Below are 23,380 nucleotides of genomic sequence, written 5' to 3'. Positions count from 1 at the left end.
AATGTTTTTACTGTTAAAATGACAAAATGGACACAATGTTGTGGGAGTATGGAGGAGAGATGAATAAATTAACGGTGAGGATTGGAAAAGGCTTTAGAGATGACATTTCAGTTAGAATATAGATAATAGCAAAAATTACTCTAATAATGTGACATGTCTAGCAACTTTTGCCAGGATTAGTTACTGTTACTCAGCAGGGAATAGGGGGAAGAACTTATTCGGCCATGGGAGAAATGTGTACACATAGCCTCTCAATGCTGGACCACACCATATCCCTTCCTGCTACCATTTTGCTCTTTTTCTCTCGCCTGGAAAACCTCCCCGCTTTGCCAATATAGGCAATTTTTAAAGGTTCAGTTTAGGACACTGATGAGGTGAAGCGTTTTTCCCTCTTTTGTAAGCTTACTGGTTTTTGTTGTTGTTGTTATTTTTTTCTTTTTTTTTTATTAAACATTTTATTAGGGGCTCATACAACTCTTATCACAATCCATGCATATACATATATCAATTGTATAAAGCACATCTGTACACTCTTTGCCATAATCATTTTCTTCTTTTTTTTTACATTTTATTAGGGGCTCATACAACTCTTACCACAATCCATACATATACATACACCAATTGTATAAAGCACATCCATACATTCCCTGCCCCAATCATTCTCAAAGCATTTGCTCTCCACTTAAGCCCTTTGCATCAGGTCCTCTTGTTGTTGTCATTTTTAAACTGAAGGATTAATTGTACATAGGAGCTGTAACTCAGAATATAGCACTTCATTGCTTGGACTCTTTCTTGTAGATTAGCCTGATTTTCCCAACTAGTTTCTCAGTTGCTGAAGGGTAGAAAATGAATCCTCTTCATAATGTAATATAGTGCTTACTGCATTGTGCGACTTAAGAAATACATAAAAAATGAATGAATACAGAACATTTATAGATTAAAAACTATCAAAACTGCCTAGCCACAATAATCGAGATTGCTCAAACTTATTTAAAAGGCATCATTTCTTGATGGCAGAATGATTTTCCAAGGTAGAGGTCACTTTTCATTTGGATGTAGACTAGATGAATAAGAGTACCTAGGGTTGTTGCAAGCTTTAAATTAATTACTACGGAACCACCACTAACATATAGTAAGTGCTCAATCAATGTTACTCACTGTTGTTGAGCTGACCCTATAGGACAGACTTGACTTTGTTGGTTTTCGAGGGTTGTAAATCTGTACAGAAGCAGAGTGACTTATCTTTTTCCTGTGGAGCAGCTGGTGGGTTTGAATTGATAATCTGGTTAGCTGCCCCATTAATGTAAGCTATTATTTAAAACTTTTTGTGTAGACCTTTTTATGAGTGACAGCTCAATTACTGCAGCTACACAGTGCAGATAGGAATCAGCCTCTTACCTTTGAAACCAAATACCCTCTAGGATTTGGAAGAATTGATTATATTGCATGAACTTTTATTTTTCTGTTTGTGTTTTAGTGATCAAAAGGTATGCTTGGTGTGGAATTGAATTTCATCTCTCGGTGGGAATTATAAACAAGGTAGGTCCCCGGTTCATTCCTGTACTCTTCCCCACTCATTTTCCAATGTGTTTGCTAGTCCTTTTCAGTTCTACTGAACTAGAATAGATCAGATTTGATTATTGTGTACACAAACTGTTTTTTGCAGACTCACTCAACATGGTCCCAAGGTAGCCTATTACTAGGGTTTATTTATATCATGTTCTGAACTATATACTGTTTTATTGGACATGATCAAAAATATTTTGGTATGGTTCTTAAATTTTTGTGTTCATAGAACAAAACTGTGAGCTTACACACAACACACACACCACCACCACCACCACCACCACCACCACCACCACCACCACCACCACCACCACCCACACATGCACCCTTATTCAGTTTTCAGAGATCAGAAGTTCTTGTATCGGAGCCATAATGCAAATTGTGTTACACCAGACAGGACTTTGACATGTCGTCTGTCAAGTGAGTAGTGACAGACTAGCTAATTATGTTGTTAGATGCCATCACGTTGATAATCACTCACAGTGACCCTGTGAGTAGCACAGTCCTTCCTGCACCATCCTTACAATTGTTCTTAAGCTTTAGCCCTTTGTTACAGCCACTGTGTCAATCCATCTGATTGAGGGCCTTCCTCTTTTTCACTGCCTCTCTACCAAGCATGATGTCCTACTCCAGGGACTGATCTCTCTTGACAACACGTCCAAAATACTGAGACAAAATCTCACCATTCTTTCCTGTAAGGAGCATTCTGGCAGTACTTCTTCAGAGACAGATCTTCTTGTTCTTTTGGCAGTCCGTGGTGGCTTCATTATTCTATGCTAGCACCACAATTCAAAAGCATTGATTCTTTGGTCTTCCTTATTCAGTGTCCAACTTTCACATGCATTTGAGACAATTGAAAATACCATGGCTTGGGTCAGACATACCTTTGTCCTAAAAAATAGCCTCCTCTTTGCCTTCAAAACTCTGAAGAGGTCTTGTGCAATGTGTTGTTTGATCTCTTGACTGCTGTTTCCATGAGCATTGTGAATCCAAACAATACAAAATTCTTGACAACTTCAATCTTCACTCCATTTATCATGATGTTACCAGTGGTGCAATTGTGAGGATTCTGAGATTTTTTACACTTGAGTCATAAGCCATACTGAAGGCTGTAGTCCTTGATCTTCATCAGCAAGTGGCTTGAATCCTTCTTACTTTCAGCAAGCAAGGTGTGTCATCTGCATAACGCAAGTTTTTAATAAGTCTTCCTCCAAGCCTGATGCCACATTCTACATCATATAATTCAATTTCTCTGATGGTTTTACTCAGCATACAGATTGAATAAGTAGGTTGAAAGGATACAACAGAGGTATTCTGTTTTGAGCTAAAATTCATCTGATTTCAGCAGTGATATGGCTTGTTCTGAAACCTGCCTGCACACTGGTAGCATCCTGTCAATGTGTTGTTGTAACTTTTGTTGGATAATCAGCAAAATTTTACTTGCATGTGATATCATGATACCATAAATATATACACATAGATCTATTTCCCATTGTCATGTATAAATATATTTACCTTTGTACATGCCTGTATTTAGACCTCTATAAATGCTCTTTGCCTCCTAGTTCTTTTCTCTCTTTCCTTTTACTTTCCTCTTGTCCCACTATCATGCTCAGACTTCATTTGGGGTTCAGTAATTCCTCTCAGTTACATTGCTCTTGATCAAGCGCTACCAGGCTTCCTACACCCTCCTCGCCATCGATTTTTGATCACTTGTTGTTCCCTTGTCCCTGGAGTTGTTAATACCCACTTCCTTTCTCCCCCCTCTTTCCCCTCTCACATGTCCCCCCCCCAGAACCATTGGCCCCATTGTTTTCTCCTCCAGATTGTTTTTCCCGCCTATCCTATCTAAATAGATCTGCAGAGATAATAATATGCACACAAAAAAGACAGAACAAAACAAAGCAACAACAACAAAAGAAAACAACAACAACAAAAAACCACCAACAAAAAAAAGAATAGTCTGTAAATAGTTTAAGGTCTGTTTGTTGACCTTTAGGAGTCTTTTCTGGTGGAGTCTGATGCGATGCCATGCCCTGGCCTCACAGTCTATTTTTGGTATTCCCTGGGAACTTAGTTACTCTGTTCCCCTTGCTGTTTTGTTGCACACCAGTAGTGTTTTGCCTCAGTGTGATGGGGTCAAATTGGGTGCAATTACTGCACTGTGTCTCCAGTGTTGTGCCCTGTAGCACTATGGGTCAGTGAGGGCTGTTGTGTCTTGTCGTGGGGGAGGGGGTGGTGGTGGTGGCCCTATGTGGTCCTCTCTGTGCTTTGGCTGCTGTCAGCGGGAATATTGTCCTCAGGGCTTGGTGGGCCAGGATGTGTTCCACTCTCTCTTCCTCTCCCTTCATTTGCTCTTGTGTGCTTTGATCAAACATGTCCCTCTCCCTGAGCTGTAGCTTCAGTGCTATCCTCCGAAGTGAATGCTTCTGCGGGGAGGAGGGGTTGTCCACATAGTTGGGTTTCGGGCTGTCCCCTCAGATCTCCCTATTGGTTCCCTGCTGCAGAGCCATAGCAACTCTATAGGACTGAATAGAACTGCCCCTTGGGGTTTCAACCTTCCTAATACCATGACCCTGTAATACAGTTCCTCATGTTGGGGTGACCTCCCCAACCATGAAATTATTTTTGTTCCTTCTTTATAACTGTAATTTTGCTACTGTTATGAATCAGTGCGACCCTTGTGAAATAGTCATTGAACCCTTTCATAGGGGTTACAACCCAAGGGTTGAAAACCGCTGCTGTAAATCTTTATGGGAGCAGAATGCTTCATCTTTCTCTAGTGGAGCACCTGGTGGTTTCAACTGCTGACCTTGTGGTTAGCAGCCCATCTCATATTCCACTCTGCTACCACCTCTAATAAATGGATTAAGCCCTTCCTATAGCAGCAGGAAGAACCATAATCCTTGGAACAGACTATTGCCTGGGGAGGGGGGATTAAAGTTTAACTCTCTAAACAAACTCTTTCATCAGCTAGCGGCCTGAATTTTCAGTCTGATCTGGCTGCTCAGGTAGGAAAATAATTTTCTTTCTACTTCCTCCGGCTTTTAGATTGGGTAAAATCATCAATAGGAGTTTTCTCTGACTGGTGCCCATGGTTTTGGCTCTACATCCACCTGAAAGTTGGTGATTCAAATTCACTCAGGTACCTTAGAAGACAGGCCTAGTGATTAACTTCTGAAGGTCACAGCCTTGAAAAACCTAGGGACCAGTTCTATTCTGTACACAGAGGGTAGGCTACCCAAGATGTAAGGCAAATCCAATTTTACCTGGCATGCTGGGTACATTCTCCCTGTCAGAGATTGTGAATTTGAAAAGCAGCTTTGATCCTATAAGGTGCTGTGGGTTGGGAAGGAGACAGTTGTCAGCCATACCTAGACTAGGAGCAGTGGTACTGGGAACTTTTATGTATGTTTTAAAAAAACTTTAAATGGTTCATTGATAGGGCAATTTTTCCAGTCTGAGTGAAAATGTTATTGTGAGTTTTACTATTTTGAACTACTTTGGCTTTTACTATGGGCATTTAGGGGAAGTAGAATTACCTGCTGCTATATATTTTTTCATTTGTGTCTGCTGGGACACATGGAGAACAGAAAAGAAATGTCTGTGGGAGTTAGTGGAGTTTTCTATTTTTCTTTTTGTTTTCTTGACTTGCTGTTAATTTAAGTGAAGACAGGGAGGAGACTAGCAGGTGTGAAATTAGAGACATCTGTGCTGATTTGGGAAGTTGAGACTCCTGACACACGGTTTGCTGAACTTGGTACTGGGGAGGTCAGAGTAGGTTAATATTTTTGGAGCTCAAAGCCAGTGTGGATTGTGGCTGTTTATAGGTACAAATTTGCTTACTCTTTGTTTGTAGTAGCAAATGGCGGGGGGCGGGGAATACCATGGTGCTGTTTTGGTGAACTTCTGCAAAAGTCTCTGAATCAATGTAAATTCATCTTCTCCAAGACGACCAAAAAATTCCCCTTTCTGATGTTTCAACTGGCTGAGGGAAATGACTGTTATTGTTATGTTTATAAATAACTTATAAATGCGTTTAAAAACAATGTAATTTTGATTTTCTGCTTAAAAAATTCTCTTGAAGGTGTTTTCTTGTTGCTGAACAGCCCTACTCCCTCAGGCACATGAAATAATTGTGGGATCAGAATAAACTATTATGCTTTCTCCTAAATGTTATGAGATTAGAACTGAAGCGTCCCTTCTCTTTACCATACATTTAGCATTTCCAAAGCTATTGTCTTTATATTCTTAAATGCTAAACTTGCATTTTGGTTTTTAGTAAGTTCTCCAAAGAGACAAGACTGTCCTTAAATGGCTGAAAGGGAAAATTAATATTTCTTTATTTATGAAAAATTACTATGTTATTTTCCTGTCTCCTTTCTATAGTTTAGCCAAAGAAACCCAAATAATGTCATTGTTCCTTCTAGTTTTTGTGAACAAATGTCACATTTTAAAAACAGTTTTATTGAAGCATGATTTGCTTACTCTAATATTTGCCCGTTTGAAGTATATAGTGAATTTGCAGAGCGGTGCAACCATTTTCAACGTCCCAACAAGATCCCTTTTAAAGACTACTTTTTAAGCGCCTTTAAGGCCTTCTACAAATTTTGTTAGTATTTGCATAAAATTTAATCCTCTTCCTCTTACAAAATTTCCATGACTCGACCTGTTATGTGTTTTTTTTCCCCCTTATATTTTAGTATTTTGTTTTCTGGTCAAACATAGCATTCATTTTTATAACATTCTCATCAGTTTTTAAAAATATATGACTTTTATTGAGAAGAAAGGGCTGAATATGTCTTGAAAAGAAAGGACTTAACTTTTATTCATTCTGTAATGTCTCAGGCTTCTCAATCAAAATGTATTCCTGGCTTTCTTCTGCACAGTATTTACTATTCATTGAATTTTTTAAAAAGGGACATTTTCTTGGTTGGTTCTCTTTGTGCAAACAGACTAGATAATTTAAAGAATTCTACTCTGTACCTAAGTGTTTAGATGCTCAATAAATAAGGTAGATATTCTACCCTCAAAGTTTTATTGCTATTTTAGCTATCTATTTCTGCATAAGAGACTAGCTAAAACTCAAAGCAACCAAAACATTTATTATTTCACATACTTAAAAAATTTATTTATTATTACTTTTAAAAATAATTTTATTAGGGGCTCGTAAATTCTTATAACAAAACATCCATCCATCCATTGTGTCAAGAACATATGTACATTTGTTGCCATCATCATTCTCAAGACATTTGCCCTCTACTTGAGCCCTTGGTATCTGTCTGCTGCTCATTTCCCCCCTCCCTTCCCACTCACCCTACCTCATGAACCCCCTTCATCATTCATAAATTTTTATTTTGTCATATATAACACTGTCCTACATCTCCCCCCGCCGCCTTCTCTGCTGTCCATCCCCCAGGGAGGAGGCTATACGTAGATTCTTGTAATCAGTTCCCCCTTTCTACCCCACATTCTCTCTACCCTCCAGGCATCGCCACTCTTACCATTGGTCCTGAAGGAGTCATCTGTCCTGGATTCCCTGTGTTTCTAGTTGCCATCTGTACCTATGTACATCATCTGGTCTAGCCAGATCTGTAAGGTAGAATTGGGATCCTGATATTGGGGGGTAGGAAGCATTTAAGAACTAGAGGAAAGTTATATGTTTTATCGTTGCTACCCTGCACCCTGACTGGTTCATCTCCTTCCCACAACTCTTCAGTAAGGGGTGTCTGTTTGACTACCAAAGGGCTTTGAGTCTCCACTCTGCACTCACCCACATTGCAGTGATACACTTTTTTGTTCCTTGATGCTTGATACCTGATCCCTTAGACAGCTCGTGGCCACACAGGCTGGTGTGTTTCTTCCATGTGGGCTTTGTTGCTTCTGAACTAGATGGCCACTTGTTTATCTTTGAGCCTTTGTCTTCATTTATTGTATCAGGGAGGTGGGCACCCACTGATACGATTTTTAGTTCTTTGATGTCTGATAACTGGTCCCTTTTGCACCTTGTGGTCAGACAGGCTGGGGTGCTTCTTCCATGTGGGCTGTGATGCTTCTCAGCTAGATGGCCGCTCGTTTATCTTCAAGTCTTTAAGACCCCAGATGCTATATCTTTTGATAACCATTTGCCTATGTACACATTTTTCTTCAGCAGTCGTGTCTGGAAGGTGTGCATCCTGGAATGCCAATTTAATAGAACAAAGTGTTCTTGTATTGACTAAGTGCTTGAGTGGAGACCCAATGTCCATCTGCTGCCTTAGTACTAAACCTATAAATATATGCACATAGATCTATTTCCCCACCCTCCTATATAAATATATTTACATATGTACAATACTGTCTTCAGACCTCTATAAATAGCTTTTTCACCTACTTCTTTCCTCTATTTCCTTACGCTTTCCTCTTGTCCCACTATCATGCTCAGGTTTCATTTGGGTTTCAGTAATTTCTCTCAGTTACATTGCCTTTGCTGAATCCCTACCAGGCCACTCACACCCTCCTTGCTACAGATTTTGGATTCCTTATTGGTCCCTTGTCCCTGGGTTGGTCACACCACCTCCTTGCCCCTTCCCCCTCTCCCGTGTCCCCCCGGAACCATTGGTCCCCTTGTTTTCTCCTCCAGACTATTCATCCAGTCTATCTTATCTAGATAGATCTGTAGAGATAATAATTTGCACCAAAAATCAAGTCATAGCAAGATAGGCGATGAGTGAGAACATAGCTATGACAACAAAAAAGGAAACCAATTACCCAAAGAAGAATAAATTAATTAAAAGAAAAAAAATTTAAGAAGAAAGAAAAACCTGTAAATAGATCAAGGCCTGATTTTTGATCTCTAGGAGTGTCCTTCAGTCAGATCCAATGGGGTACCATGCTTTGGCCCCTGAGTCTGTCCTTGTACTCCCTCGGGGGTTCCCGAGTCTGTCCTTGTATTCCCGTGGGAGCTCCCTGCTCTGCTCCCACGGTTGCTCTGCCTCATGCTTTTAGTGGTTTGCATCAGTGTCACAGGGTCAGTCTGGGCCAGTCCCGGCCTTGAGTCTCCAGTGTTGTCCTCCTTAAGTGTTGTTCTCCTTAGGGCCCTGGGCCATCAAGGGATGGTGTGTCTCGTAGTAGGATCAGCCATATGGTCCACTCTGTGCATTGGCTCTTCAGAGCGGGGATTATTGTCCTCTAGGCCTGATGGACCAGGATGTGCTCCACTCTCTCTTCCTCCCCCTTCTTTGCTCCCATTTGCTCTGATCGAACATGCCCCTCTCCCCTAGCTGCAGCTTCAGTGCTGTCCTCATGTAAATTCTTCTGCGGGGAGGGGCAGTTGTCCATGTAGCTGGTATGGGGGTATCTCACATTTTTCGTGAGTTAAAACGTTGGGAGCAGATTCTGATTTTGGTCTGATGGGATAGTGCCCATGATATGATGTTGGCATGTGTTCTATCTAGTCAGTTGAAGGCTTGATTAGGGCTGGAGGATTCACTTACAATATTGCTGCCAGTAGGAGGACTTCAATCCTCACTGCTAGCTAAAGTTTCACTTCCTTACTATTTAATTATCTGCAAACAACTGCTTGAGTACTGTTGTAGCATGGTAGCTGGCTTCCCCCACAATAAGTGACAGGAGAGAAGGAAGCCACCGTACCTAACCTTTATGACCTAGTCTCAGAGATCTTCCCCACAGCAAGTTCATTAGATGAGATTCTGCACACAAGGGAGGGATATTAGTCTCTACTCTTTGAAAAGGGGAGTGTGAAAGAACTGATGGATATATTTTTTAATCATCGCAGTTCACTTGGTATTTGAATTACTTTGTTCATGCCGATAAGACTCCTGTGGCTGCCCTGCCCTCTGTGTCCTTTGCTTCTAGAAGAATATGATTTGGCTTTGTTGCATTATTCATGTGTCTGGCTAGGTTATGTTTTCATTTCTCTCTGATAATGGACACTTGGATATTTTTTATTATAAATAAAATATTTCTATAAAGGTAAAATTAATTTCTCCAAAAATTTACAACAAGATAATGAAAGTATATGGTCTAGTTCTGCATGTGTTCATAGCAACCTTATTTGAAATATGAGTAAAGTGGAAATAAGCCAACAGATGATTGGGTAAATAAAGTGGTGAATCCATACAGTGAGCTATTATTTATCTATAAAAAGGAATGAATTTTTAAAGGCACGACATAACTGCTGGGCTGACTCAGGGACCGACGTCTTGGAGGGCATCTAGGTTAGTTGGAGTAACATAACCCACAAAAACAGTGTTCCACATTGTACTCTGGTGAGTAAAAGCAGGGTCTGAAAAACTTGTTAGCAGGCATCTAAAATGCAACTATTAGTTTTTCTTTGTTGGAGCAAAGAAGGGCAGAGAAAATCAAAGGGTACTGACTGCTCTGACCACAAAATCTTGAGCAGAGGAGGGGGAACATTAAAAGCAAAATTTTAAATTAGAAAAAAAATACCAGTTACTTGTCTGGCACGGACTGGTAGAACTTCCAAAACTGTGGCCTTAAACACCCATCAAATTTGGGCTGAACTCATTCCTAGAGAACACATTTCAGCTAAACAATCGGCCTATAAAATGAGCTGTAAGGCGAGCAAGGGACATGCTCGTGGGAGCTTGTACGTGCTTCTGAGAGCATTTAACTGTAGGAGGCTACAGTGACATCATTTGTCTGGAAACAAAGTTCAGACGGCAGGAAGGGCAGGAATGAAAATGGGGAACTGAGAGGAAGTGGAAAGAATGCTGTTCCATTGAGAGGATTGTTAAGTAGTGTCTAAAAACCATGTATATACATAAATGATTGAATGGGAAACTAATTTGCTCTGTAAACTTTCCTAAACCACAGTAAATGTTAAAAATTAAATAAAATATTTGTCCTACATAACCACAGTATAATTACTGCGCTCAGGAACTTTAATAATGACAGAGCATTATCTAATATACAGTCCATATTTAAATTTCTCAACTTATTCTACTTATGACCTTTATGACTTATTTTTAAAAATTTAAAATCTGGACTCACATTTTACGTTTTGTTTTCTTCCTTTTACTGAAGAGCAGATCCTTAGCTATTTTACAGGTGGCAGTATCCTTTATGACACCAACATTTTTAAAAGACCACTTATTTTATAGTCGTTTCTAGGTGCTTTTGAGTTGAGTTGGCTCTGAGTCTTAGTGACACCATGTACAACAGAATGAAACACTGCCTGGTTCTAAATTATCCTCACAATCGTTCCTGTTTTTTAGCCATTGTTGCAGCCACTGTGTCACTCCATCTCCTTTGGAGGGTCTTTCTTTTTTTCTCTGACTCTACTAAGCGTGATATTCTTTCCAGGGACTGGTCTTTCCTGATAACATGTTCCAAATATGTGAGACAAAGTCTCTGCATCATTACTTGCAAGGCGTACTCTGGCTGTACTTCCCCTGAGACAGATTTGTTTGTTCTTCTGGCAGTCCTTGGTACTTGCGGTATTCTTTACCAGCACCATAATTCAAATGGATCAGTTCTTCTCTAACCTAATTATGTCTCCTTTTGAGTAGCTTTAGGATACACTTGTAGACAGGATGTACTGTTCTTCTTCATGCTTACTATCAGAAGGCCTGTGATGTGTATTACCCTTTTATTAGCAATGTGAAATCTTTATCATTTGGGTAAGTTCCTGCCTTCAACATTTATCCATTTAAAGGTACCCTTTTTCCATTGGAATAATTGATCTTTAAGATGATATTAATTACTTTTTTGGGGGTCCCCATTGTCTCTTGGGGGGAAGGAAATGTTGTATTATATGCTATAACATTATATTTTATCGCAGGCAGGAGGAGTGGGGACCAAGTTTTCTTCCAAAGCAGACTTGGCTCTGTAGGCACATCTAGCTTGAAATCATTTTTGTCATTGTGTTGTGTTTTTAATCGGGTCCAGGGTCTCTCTGACGGGCTGTCCTCCTCACTGGAGTCTACCCATCCTGTGCGGGTCTCTGTATCCATGAGTGATGGTGGTGGTGGAGGGGAAACGGAGGTCTAAGGCTATGATACCAGGCTGCAGCACTGGCCTGGCCCAGAGGTGGGGGTGGTGGTGCCCACATCCCACCAAGCCCCCCGCCCTTCCCTGGGTCAAGGAGCCAGGCCAGCGCCTGTGTACAGTGGATGTGGATATCATCCAGCCGACTAGGACCAGAGTGAGTACAACTTGCAGGATGAGATAACAGCGTTGGGGTTGTGGGCAGCACTGCCAGCCTGAGGCCAGAAAGACCGGGCCAGGGGGCTGTAGTTCATGGCAAGAAGGGTCAGTGGACAAGCTGGTGGTCTCTCTTTGCCCTGCTGAATGTCAGGGCCCGGGGCAGATCCACAGCTAGGAAAGGACTGCGGGGGGGGGGGGGGGAGGGGGGAGGGAAGGGCAGAGCGGGGCTGAGAGAGGAACCCTGTTGGGTGGGAGACATAGGATCAAGCAGACAGGAGCTTCTGCCTCCCCATCCTGCCCCCCACTCCTGGCTCCCCTGCCTACCTCTCGGCTCCTGTGCCCACTCACGTTGGAAGCTATAGGAGCCTGGAATCAGGTACAGTGGGGTGGGTGGGACCATGAGGAAGTCCTGACCCCTAGGTTTTGCGGCCACAGTGAGACAAGCCTGCATGGCAGGGCGGTACCTCCCAGGGGCTGGAGAGGGGCACTCTGATAAGAATTGGGCATGGTAATGGCGGCAGCGTGGGGGCTGGCCACAGAGAGAACACTGGGGTGGAGAGAACCCAGGACCCTGAGGCAGGGAGTCTCCGGCCTCTGGGCAGCTCCTCTGAGCACGTCCGTGGTGGGGACGACGCTCCCTAGCCCAGGCCCAGTGGGACGGCACCTTCGCCATGACCTCCTCGCAGCACTGGCAGCTGACATCCATCCAGGCCCACAGTTTGTTCCTTTGGCACAGGAAGTCAGCCACCCAAGGGCGCCAGTCTTCGCTGAGCGCCAAGGAAAAATCTCACAGGTCATTGGCAAGATACAGTGCCAGGAAGAAGTTGCTCTGGGTGTACTCGCTGAGCTGCGGGTGGGTGCGCTGGAAATAAACCAATACCATTGCCAGGAGATACTTATCTGAGATCTGGAAACAGGGGTCTTGGGAGAGGAATTGCTGGAGGAAGGCTTGTAGCTCCTGGTGCTGGCGAGAAAGGAGAGACTCACCGCTCCCACCGGGACAGCTCCGGCCCCCCAGGTTTATGTGGGTGGCAGCCATATGAGCAGTGGTGGGTCTTGGGCAGTACTCATCTCTCAGAAGGGCACGACCGAGGGAAAGTGGGGCAGAGGGATCTGACCTCAGCACGAACCTTCAGTCGATCAGCTATTAATTACTTTTTATTGTCTTTTTTACAGAAGTATTATGTAGTTTTCACAATAGAAAACCTTTGCTTAGCACAAAAAATAAGCAGTCTAACGGTGTTTAAAAACTATTTACAGGGTGATATGTACAAAGGGAAGCTCAGAGCTTACCGTGTATAGTCATGTATAAGCCGAGTTTTTTCAGCACATTTTTAATGCAGTTTTTGTGGTAAAATTAGGTGCGTTGGCTGATATTCAGGTCATCTTATACTTGAGTATATACAGTATTTATTTTGAACTTTCCTATAATGTGGAAAGAGCATAGTTTAAATACAAAATTTAAGTGCAGTTGTTTAAGAGCCCTGGATGAAAGTGTGCAATTTTCTGTGGGGTTGCATGAAGTTTTACTGTTAACCTTTTCATATTTACACCTTGGTGGAGTGTTAATACGTATTACGAGCCAAATTCTTTCATGCATTTTAAATCCTCTCCTCAAGTCTACTGCTATGTGCCTGTGTGCATGCAATATATCTGCTTGTGAAGGCTCCAGGGTTATCTTGTTTTCAACCTGGCTCTGCCACTTGAGCACAGGATGATTGTGGAACAAATTGTTTACCTTCTGTGTATCTCATTTTCTAAATAATAGGATATAAAATCAGAAAGGTATGTGTGAGGGTTATATTCTCTCATACTTGTCCAGTATGTATGCTGAGCAAATCTGGACTATATGAAGAAGTACAGTATCAGGATTAGAGATAGGCTTATTAACAACCTGCTGTATGCAGATAACACAACCTTGTTGAAAGGGAAGAAGAATTGAAACACTTTCTGATGAAGATAAACAGTTGTAGCCTTCAGTATGGATTGCAACTTCAGGTAAGGAAGACCAAAATCCTCATAACTGAACCAATAGGTAACATTAGGAAAATGGAGGAAAGGTCGAAGTTGCTTGTGGCAGTCACATAATCTCTTGTCAACTTGTAAAAGGGTGGAGTCTAGCCTGTCAATCAGGTCCCAGCTTGATGACTTCATTTGGAGGTTCCATAGAGATAAATAGCTCACTGGAGGGTAGATACACTCATTCCTAGCAAGACATTACTGACAATGAGCCTGATGGACCTGCACTGATGTAGCCAGAGTCCTGGGAGCTGGAGGAGCTACGTGGAGACCCCTGCCAGTGCTGAGATGCTTCTGCCACTGGATCCACAAGATTTTTCATTCACTGGTCTGTCATATTCCTGTATTCAACATTATTTTATGACTGCATGAGTCTAAAGAGGAATTTATAGACTAGTGTTCGATATATGGGATAATACTGGACTTACAGACTTGATCTGGACTGGGTTGGGATGTGTTTTTTTTCTTTTTTAATCAAATCTCAGCGTCACTTCTGTTTTTTATTCTATCGCGTTCCAATTGAATATAATTTATAAAAATAAAATATAATTTATAAAGAATAAAAATCCTCATGTTGCAGTTTATATGATTCCATTTCCATAATTAAATGTGGTTGTTCTTGTTAGACATCACGGCATCAGTACAACACTCCTTGGCCTGTGTCATCCTCACAATCGTTTTTATGTTTGTGCTGTCCTTAAAACCACGGTGATAATCCTGGCACTTGCCTGATTATTCTCTGTCCCTCTTTTTTTTAAAAAACCTTTTATTAGGGCCTCATACAACTCTTATCACAATCCATACATACAGCAATTGTATAAAGCACATCTGTACATTCTTTGCCCTCATCATTTTCAAAGCATTTGCTCTCCACTTAAGCCCTTTGCATCAGGTCCTCTTTTTTTTCCCCCTGCCTCCTCGCTTCCCTCAAGAGATGTTTTCTTAATGTGCAATTATTCTTTATATGAAACTCTTTCTTATACATATATGAGTGTCTGTGAATTTGTTTCTCTAGTCTACCTGGGCTAACACAGTTGCCAAGGATTCTTTCTTTCCTGGATCCACAATCAGTGTTCATGGAAGCAGCAATCAAGAGATTAAAAGCCATATTGTATTAAGCAAATCTGCTGCACATGACTTCTTTGGAGTATTCAAGAACAAGGATGTTTCTAAGGACTAAGGCATGGCTGACCAACGTGATGGTATTCTCCATTATCTCATATGCATGTGAAAGCTGGACATTGAGTAAGAAAGACCATAGAAGAATAGATGCATTTGAATTGTGGTACTGGAGAAGAATCTTGAAAAGTACCACGGACTGCTAAAAGGATAAACTGATCTGTATTGGAAGAAGTAAGGCGAGTGTGTACCTTAGAGGCAAGGATGGCAAGACTTTGTCTTACATCCTTTGGAGACATCAATCTTTAGAGAAGGACATCTTAGTTGGTAAAGTGGAGGGATGGTGAAAAGGAGGAAGCCCCTTCAAGAGCTGAATGGACACAGTGGCTGTATAAATGGGCTCAGGCATAGGAACAAGTTGTGAAGATGGCACAGGACTTTTAGTTTTCTTCTGTTGTGCATAGGTCGCTATAATTCACAGCTGACTCAGTGGCACCTAACAACAGTATAATAGGGTGAATAATATCCCTGCTGTGAAGATTAAGTAAGCAGTAGCTCAGTTTCTGGATACCAACACCCCATCCCTCCCCCCAAACCCAAAGCTGAAACCAAACAAAAAAACCCCACAATTCACTGCCATTGAGTTCATTCCAGCTCATACATACTATTCTTATAGGACAGAATAGAACTAATCCATAGGATTTTTAAAAGGATATGATCATATTAGCCTAAAGACAAAATACATACAATGTGTAAGAGAGAGAAGAGCCCCATTAATGTTCAAAAAGCCAGGGAAGAAATGTCCAGTGTAAGAACTAAGAGATCCTTGCACCCAGAACAAATTCAGGTCATGTCTTCATGTCTATAAGAAAGCAAACTGCTACCTTTCTCCTTTGGAGTGATTGCCAATCTTTTAGTTAGCAGCTAAATGCTTAACTGCTGAACCACCAGGGATCCTTCCAGTCACACATGTTGAAAAATATTGTACATTCTTTTTAATCTGATAAAATTTTCTTTAAATCTGTGTCCTAATATATATGCTACATGCATTAACATATACATGTAAACTAAGAAAACAATCTGAGATATGCTATAATTCTCTCTGCCCCATCTTCTTAGTAAAACTTTTAACTTAGGATACTTATAGATTCTGTTATGTTTTTATGTTTTATTTTAAAGTAAGATGTTGTGCTTGAGAATAGTTACACAGCAAAGCATGCTCCAGTCCATCAGTTTCTACGTGTACCATTTAATGACATTGATGACATTCTCTTTTTTTTGGTAATCCAAGTGGGTTTTTTTGAAGAATAGGACAAATTTCAGGTTTTACAGTCTCAAAGGGGTTCAGAACTGGGCATGAGCAACTTCGTGGAAAAGAACATCTACACATGCCGAACTGGGGAATGGGGGTGGGCTTCTAGGGACTGAGTGGTTGAGGGAGCAAGGGTGCGGAGGCCCGAGAAAAGTGGGCAAGGGATATATGTATATACACACACGTGTGTAATGCTAGGTCATATGGTAGTTCTGCTTTTAATTTTTAAAAGTTTTTTTTATTAAAAGATCATTTTATTGGGGACTTTTCCAACTCTTACTACAATCCATACATTATATCAGGTATATTTGCACATATGTTGCCATCATTTTTTTTAGACATTTACTTTATTTCGAGCCCTTGGTATCAGCTCCCCCTGCCCATGACTCTACTCCTTGATAGATTACAAATTATTGTTATTTTCATATCTCACAGCGACTACTGTGTCCCGTCCCCCATGGTTTCTATTGTTCTTCCTCCTGGAGGGGGTGTGTGGTTATGATTTCCCCTTCCTCCCCTCCCTTCCTCTCCCCCACATTCCCCTACCCTTCTGGTATCACTATACCTGTTTCTGTTTCTGGATTCCACAGGTTGTGAGCACTTATCTCATATCTATACCTGTGTTTATGCTCCGGTCTAGTCCGAAGTGAGAAGTAGCACTGGGGTATTGATAGTGGGGTGGGGGGGGGGTGAGGAAGCCTCAAGGAACCAGAGGAATATTGTGTGTTTCATCAGTGCTTGAGTCAGGTTGACTCATCCCTTCCCTGTGATCCCTCTATAGGGGGATGCTCCATTGTCTACACATGGGCTTTGTGTCTCTGCTCTGACCCCCCCTTGTTCTCAACAATATGTTTTTGTTTTGTTTGTTTATTATGGGTCTTTTGATGCCTGTTACCTGATTCTGTTGATACCTTATGATCACACTGGCTGGTGTACTTCTTCCATATGGGCTTGCTACTTCTCTGCTGGATGGTTGCTTGTTTAACTTCAAGCCTTAAAGACCCCCGACGCTATATCTTTTAATAGCTGGGGACCATTCGCTTTCTTCACCACATTTGCTTATGCACCCATTTTTTCTTCAGCGATTGTGCTGGGAGGGTGAACATCACAGAATACCAGAACAAAGTGTTCTTGTATTGAGGGGAGGGTATGAGCAGAGGCCCGAAGTTTGTCTACTACCTTAGTGTATTGCCATATGCCAATACCTGTAATTTTATGGATTAATGTATTTACATATGTACATTACCTATGCTTATACCTCTATTCATACCTTTGCTTCCTAGATCCCTTCTGTTTCCTCTTACCTTCCTCCTGCCCCACTATCCTGTTTCCCCTACTTTCAGCTCTTACTACTTCCTCTCAGCTGGATTGCTGTTGCTCTAACAGCTCCGGGATCTTCACATCCTCCTGATTGTTGATTTTAGTTCCTTAGTTGTTCCCCTGTTTATGGCATTGTTTGCTCACTGCACCCTTCTCTCACCAAGTCCCTGTGGGACCATTGGTCCCATTACTTTCTTCTTCAGCTTGCTTCCCATGCCTGTCTTATGTAAGCAGGCAAACTATCGACGACATAGACCAAACAAAAAGAAATAAAAGATTGACTAAAGAAAAGGAAAAAAAAGAGAGAAAACACATAGTTCCAGGTCTGTCCACTGAGCTTTATGATTATCTCCCCACTGATCCTGGGGGAATTCTGAGAGCTGCTCCTCCTAGACTGAAGTCTATTTTGGGGGCTCTTTAGGTGCTTTGTGGCTTTGCTTTGCTCCCAGTTCTGTTACGTTCCCTTCTTAGTTTGCTCTGCTGTGGGTGGTCCAGACCACACTACCTCCCTACCATGTGTCCGCAGTATTGTCCTCTGCCACAGTATGTTCCAGTAAGGGGACTATATGTCATGAGCTGTTGTCAGCTCTTAAGTCTTCTTTGTACCTTAGCAGCTCTGTGCCAGGGACATCATCCTCCGGGCTTGATGTGCCAATATGGGGTCTAGACTGACTGTCTCTTTTTTCCTTCTTGGTTTGCTTCCATGTGGGCATGGCATACCGACCCTCCTCCCCAACCTGTAGGTTTAGTGTTGTTCTCTATCAAACATACTTCTAGGGAGGGGCCAACCCTGTAGCTCAATCTTTTCATGCATTCCGTCACATGGTTACGTTTGGTGTACCGTGGTGGGGTCTGTATGCATACTCCTAATATAATGGAGACATAACCAATACTCTCCCCCTGGGTGGGTTAGTGCCCTCCTCCCCCCATGCTATCATCTCACTTTCATCCTCTCCTTTTCTCCCTCCCACTTTCTTCCTTTCCCCTTCTTTGTGTTGGATTAACATGTACCTCTTTGGGTTTGGTCTGACCTCCACCACCCGTATATTGTGAGATAAGTGGCTTTTCTTCGGTATCTACTGTGCTGATTATACTTACCTCAGGGCACTCATGTTGTACTTACCCTTTGTGATTGTCTGACTCACTTCACATAATTTCCTCCAACTCTTCCCATGAAATGACGTGCTTCATGTGATCATCAGTGCCAGAGTTTACTAATCCACTTGTCTGTTGATGGAAATTTAGGTTGTTTCCAACTCTTTGTGATTGTGAATTGTGCTGCAATAAACATTGGAGTGCAGATGACTGGCCGTGCTTTATTTCTTACCTCTTCTGGGTATATATCCAGTAGAGGGATGGCTAGATCATATGGTAGATCAATTTCCATTTTCTTTAAATATCACCAGATAGCTTTCCACAGAGGCTGTCCATATGTACAAGACCACCAGCAGTGGAGGAGATTTCCTATTTCGCCACATCCCCTCCAACATTTGTTGCTCTCTGATTTTCTGATTTTGGGTAACCTCAAGGGTTTTATCTCATGATTGTTTTAATTTGTATTTCTCTGATGGCTAATGATCGGGAGCATTTTCTCATATGTCTATTGGCCATATGGGTGGGTCTCCTCCCTAGTGAAACTTCTTTTCAGTTCTTTTGCCCACTTCCTCAGGGGGTTAACTGTTTTCTTCTTTTTGCAGGCCAGGAGGGTGTTGTAGATTTTATTAATAAGCACTTTGTCTGTTGTGTCATTACTAGAAATCCTCCCAGTCTGTGGGTTGCCTTGTTACTTTGTGAAGTCTTTCTACGCACACAGTTTTATCCTTAGTAAATCCCACTTGTCGATCAGTTTCAGGCCGTTAGACTATGTATTCACTGGACCAAGGTTCTTAGGTTTGTCCCAATTCCTTCGTTGGTGGTCCCGTTGGCTTGGAGTTTTACTTCTAGGTTTGTGATCTACCTTGAGTTTGCTCTGGTGCATGGGGTAAAGTAAACATCTTGTTTCATTTTTCTACATATCCATATGTTTCCATATCTATTGTTTCCAGCACCACTTGTTAAAGAGGGCATCCGCTTCCCACTTGATGCTTTGGGGGCCCTTGTCAAAGATCAACTGTGTATGTGGATGCTTATAATTCTGGGTTTTCTGTTCTTTTTCATTAGACTGAATATCTCATTATGCCTGTACCACCCTGTTTTGACCACTGTGGCTCTGTAGTAGGTGTTAAAGTCAGGTAAAGTGTGCCCTCCGACTTTGTCTTTCTTCTTGAGGATTCTCTGCTAATTCTGGGCTTCTTCCTTCTCCATATGAAATTGGTGATCATATTTTCCAATTCTTTGAAGAACGTTGTTGGTATTTGAATCAGGATAATGTTGAACTTAGAAAGTTTTTACTATATTGAGTCTAACAAGCCACAAGCATGGAATATTCTTCCATTTATGAAGGCTGCTTTTGATTTCCTGTAGTAGGTCCTTGTAGTTTTCCTTGTGTAAGTCTTTTGGTTTTTTTGTGGTTAAATATATCCCTAGATATTTCAATTTTTTTCTTGGCTATTATGAAGGGTACTACCTTCTTGATCTCCTCTTTCATGGACTTGTCCGGTTTATATAGCAAACTAATAGGCTTCTGTTTGTTGGTTTTGTATCCTGTCACTCTTCCATATTCCTCTATCACTGTCACTACTTCTGTTGTGGAGCTTTTGGGATTTTCAACATACAGCATTGTGTTGTCTGCAAATAACGATAGTTTCACCTCCTCCTTTCCCAGTTGGATACCTTTAATGCCCTTCCACTGTCTTATGTTGTTAGCTAGGACCTCCAGTACGATGTTGTATAGTAGTGGGAACAAGGAGCACCCTTGTCTGGTCCCGTTTTTCAGTGTGATTGATTTTGTATTTTCTCCAATGACTATGATGTTGGCTGTTGGCTTTTCGTAGACAGCTTGTATTAACTTGAGGATTTTTCCTTCCATTCTTCTTGAGTGTCTTAACTGGGAATGAGTGTTGGATGTTGTCAAATGCTTTTTCTATGTCTATAGATATTATCATGTGATTCTTATACTTTTTCCTATCAATATAGTATATATATTGTTGATGGATTTTCAGATGTTAAACCATTCCTGTATCCCTGGGATAAATTCTACCTGATCATGTAGATGATATGTTTTATATACCTTTCTTATTCTATTGGCCAATATCTTTTTAAAAATGATTTTATTGGGGGCTCATACAACTCTTATCACAATCCATACATTGTGTCAAGCACATTTGTATATTTGTTGCCATCATCATTCACAAAACATTTGCTTTCTACTTGAGCCCTTGGTATCAGCTAATTTTTCCCCTCCTCCCCACCTCCATCCTCATGAGCCCTTGATAATTTATAAATTATTATTATTTTGTCATATCTTACACTGTCTGACATCTCCCTTTACCCACTTTTCTGTTGTCCGCCCCCCAGGCAGGGGGTTATATGTAGATCCTTATAATCGGCTCCCCTTTTCTACCCCACCTTCCTTCCACCCTTCCGGTATCGCCACTCTCAGGCCCTGAAGGGTTTATCTGTCCTGGATTCCCTGTGTTTCCAGTTCCTATCTGTACCAGTGTACATCCTCTGGTCTAGCTGGATTTGTAAGGTAGAATTGAGATCATGATAGTGGGGGGAGGAAGCATTTAAGAACTAGAGGAAAGTTGTATGTTTTGTCGTTGCTACCCTGCACCCTGATTGGCCAATATCTTGTTAAGGATTTTTGCATCTATGTTCATTAGAGATAGCGATCTGTAATTCTTTATTACTGTGGGATCCTGTTTGGGTAGCAAAGTTATACTGGCTTCGTAAAATGAGTTTGGGAGTTTGCCATTCTTTTCTATGCTCTGGAATAATTTTTGGAGGGTTGGTGTCAGTTTGTCCCTGAATGTTTGGTAGAATTCTCCTGTGAAGCCATCTGGCCTGGGAGTTCTTTTTGTTGGTAGCTTCTTGATAACCCTATTTCTTCTTTTGCTCTGGGTCTTTTGAGATCCTTGACTTCTATCTGGGATAATCTAGGGAGGGATTGTTTTTCCAAGTATTTGTCCATGTCTTCCATAGTACTTTGTAACTATCCTTTTAATTTCATGGGGTCTGTTTTGATTCCCTCTGTTTCATCCCTCATCTTGGCTATTGATGCTTGCTCCTTCCTTTCCTTGGTTAGGTTTGCCAACAATCTGTTGCTTATGTTGATCCTTTCAAAGAACCAACTTTTTGCTGCAGTAATCTTTTGCATCGTTCTTTTGTCTTCCCTCTGGTTTAACTCTGCCCTGATTTTTATTATTTCTTTGCTTTTGCAATTTGCAGGGTTGTTCTTTTGACTCTGTTCTAGTTGTTGGAGATTTTGTGATAGTGTATCAGTCATAGTTTCTCTACCTTGTTCATATATGCACATATTGCTATCAAGCTCCCTCTGATAACTGCTTTTGGAGTATCCCATAAGTTTTGATACATTGTATTCTCATTAGTTTTCTAGAAACTTCATAAACTCCTCTCTAATCTGGGCCAGTACCCATTCATGTCACAGAACACTGTTCATCCTCCAATTGTCTGCCATTGTTTTTCTGGTCATCCTTTTATTAATCTTGTCGAAGACTAGGATTGCAAACCCTGAGTTTCTGTTTGCCTGGTATATTTTCCTCCAATCTTTTATTCTTAGTCTATTTCTGAGAGCTTAAGATAGATCTTTAGCAGATTGATGAGTTATGTCTGCCGAGCCAGTCTACTAGCCTTTTTATTTTAGTGTAGGAATTGAGACCGTTAACATTTAGGGGTTTTATCATGATCTGTGGATTCATTGCTGTCATCTCATGCCTATTGTGTTTTGGGTGTTTTCCTATTTTCCTTCATGTCAGTGTGCTGTGTTTATGTGGGGGACTTCATTCTTGCCTTCTTTTCTCTCTAAGGCTATGTTATTTTGGTTATTGTTATTGGCACGTTGACTTCTGGACGGAGTTGGGGTGTATGGTGGATGCTGGTCTTCTGACCATAGTGAGTCGGCAAGGATCTTCTATAGGGTTGAGTGTCTTATGACATATTCTTTGAGTTTTTCCTTGTCCTGGATGATCGTTATCTCTCCTTCTATCTTGATACATAATTTTGGCAGGATAGAGGATTTTGGAGTAGGTTTTTTTTTTCTTCAGCTTTTGGAAGATGTTATTTTACTCTTTTCTCTTCTTCATGGTTTTTGCTGATAAGTCTGAGCATATTCTTACCTGAGAACCACTGTATGTGACTGTCTTCCTTTCTCTTGTTGCTCTTGAAATTTTTCTTTTTCCTGGGAGTTGAATAATTTATTATATGTCTTGGTGAGTTCTTCCTGGTGTTTAGTCTAATTGATGTCCTCTCTGCTTCTTGTATGAGGATACGATTCTCATTCATTAAGGTGGGAAAGTTTGCTTTCAGAAATTCCCTTGCTAATTTAGCTGTCGACTTCTTCGTTGTGTCTTGTTCTTGTAGATCAATTATTCAAACATTGTTCCTCTTCAAAGTATCTCTCATTGATCTTAGGTTTTCTTCCCCTCTTTTATTATCTTGTTTGACTTTCTCATTTGCTGAGGTCTGCCTGATTGTCTTTGACATCATTGTGATTCTCGGCCTCCTCTAATCTGTTCCTGAGATCTGTGATCTTGTGTGTGGCTTCTATTACTTTATCCATTAACTCCTGTATTTCCCTTTGGTGCATGGACTTCATCCCCTCTATCCTGGACTTCATCTCCTCTATCATTTTGTCTTTATTTTGTGTTGCTTCTCTCATCTCCTGTATTACTCCAAGCAGTCTTCTGAAATTTTTTTGGTGTCAGATCCACATCTGATTTTTCTATGACCGTCGTTAGCTCTGCTGTTGTATTT

General features: G+C 41.2%; 1 protein-coding gene across 1 annotated transcript in view; it reads left to right on the top strand.

The window, feature by feature from the left end:
- The first annotated feature begins 1,446 nt into the window (after window positions 1-1,446).
- Window positions 1,447-23,380, top strand: part of MRTFA (myocardin related transcription factor A) — a 224,268-nt gene continuing 202,334 nt past the window's right edge. The window contains exon 1 of the mRNA XM_075553608.1: window positions 1,447-1,539. Within this exon, the coding sequence (XP_075409723.1) occupies window positions 1,447-1,539 (93 nt within the window). The remainder of the gene's footprint in view (window positions 1,540-23,380) is intronic.

The sequence above is a fragment of the Tenrec ecaudatus genome, chromosome 6 (assembly GCF_050624435.1).
Source record: "Tenrec ecaudatus isolate mTenEca1 chromosome 6, mTenEca1.hap1, whole genome shotgun sequence".
Lineage (NCBI taxonomy): Eukaryota > Metazoa > Chordata > Mammalia > Afrosoricida > Tenrecidae > Tenrec > Tenrec ecaudatus.
The sequence above is the reverse complement of the archived record's forward strand: the minus strand, read 5'-3'. Positions and strand labels throughout refer to the sequence as shown.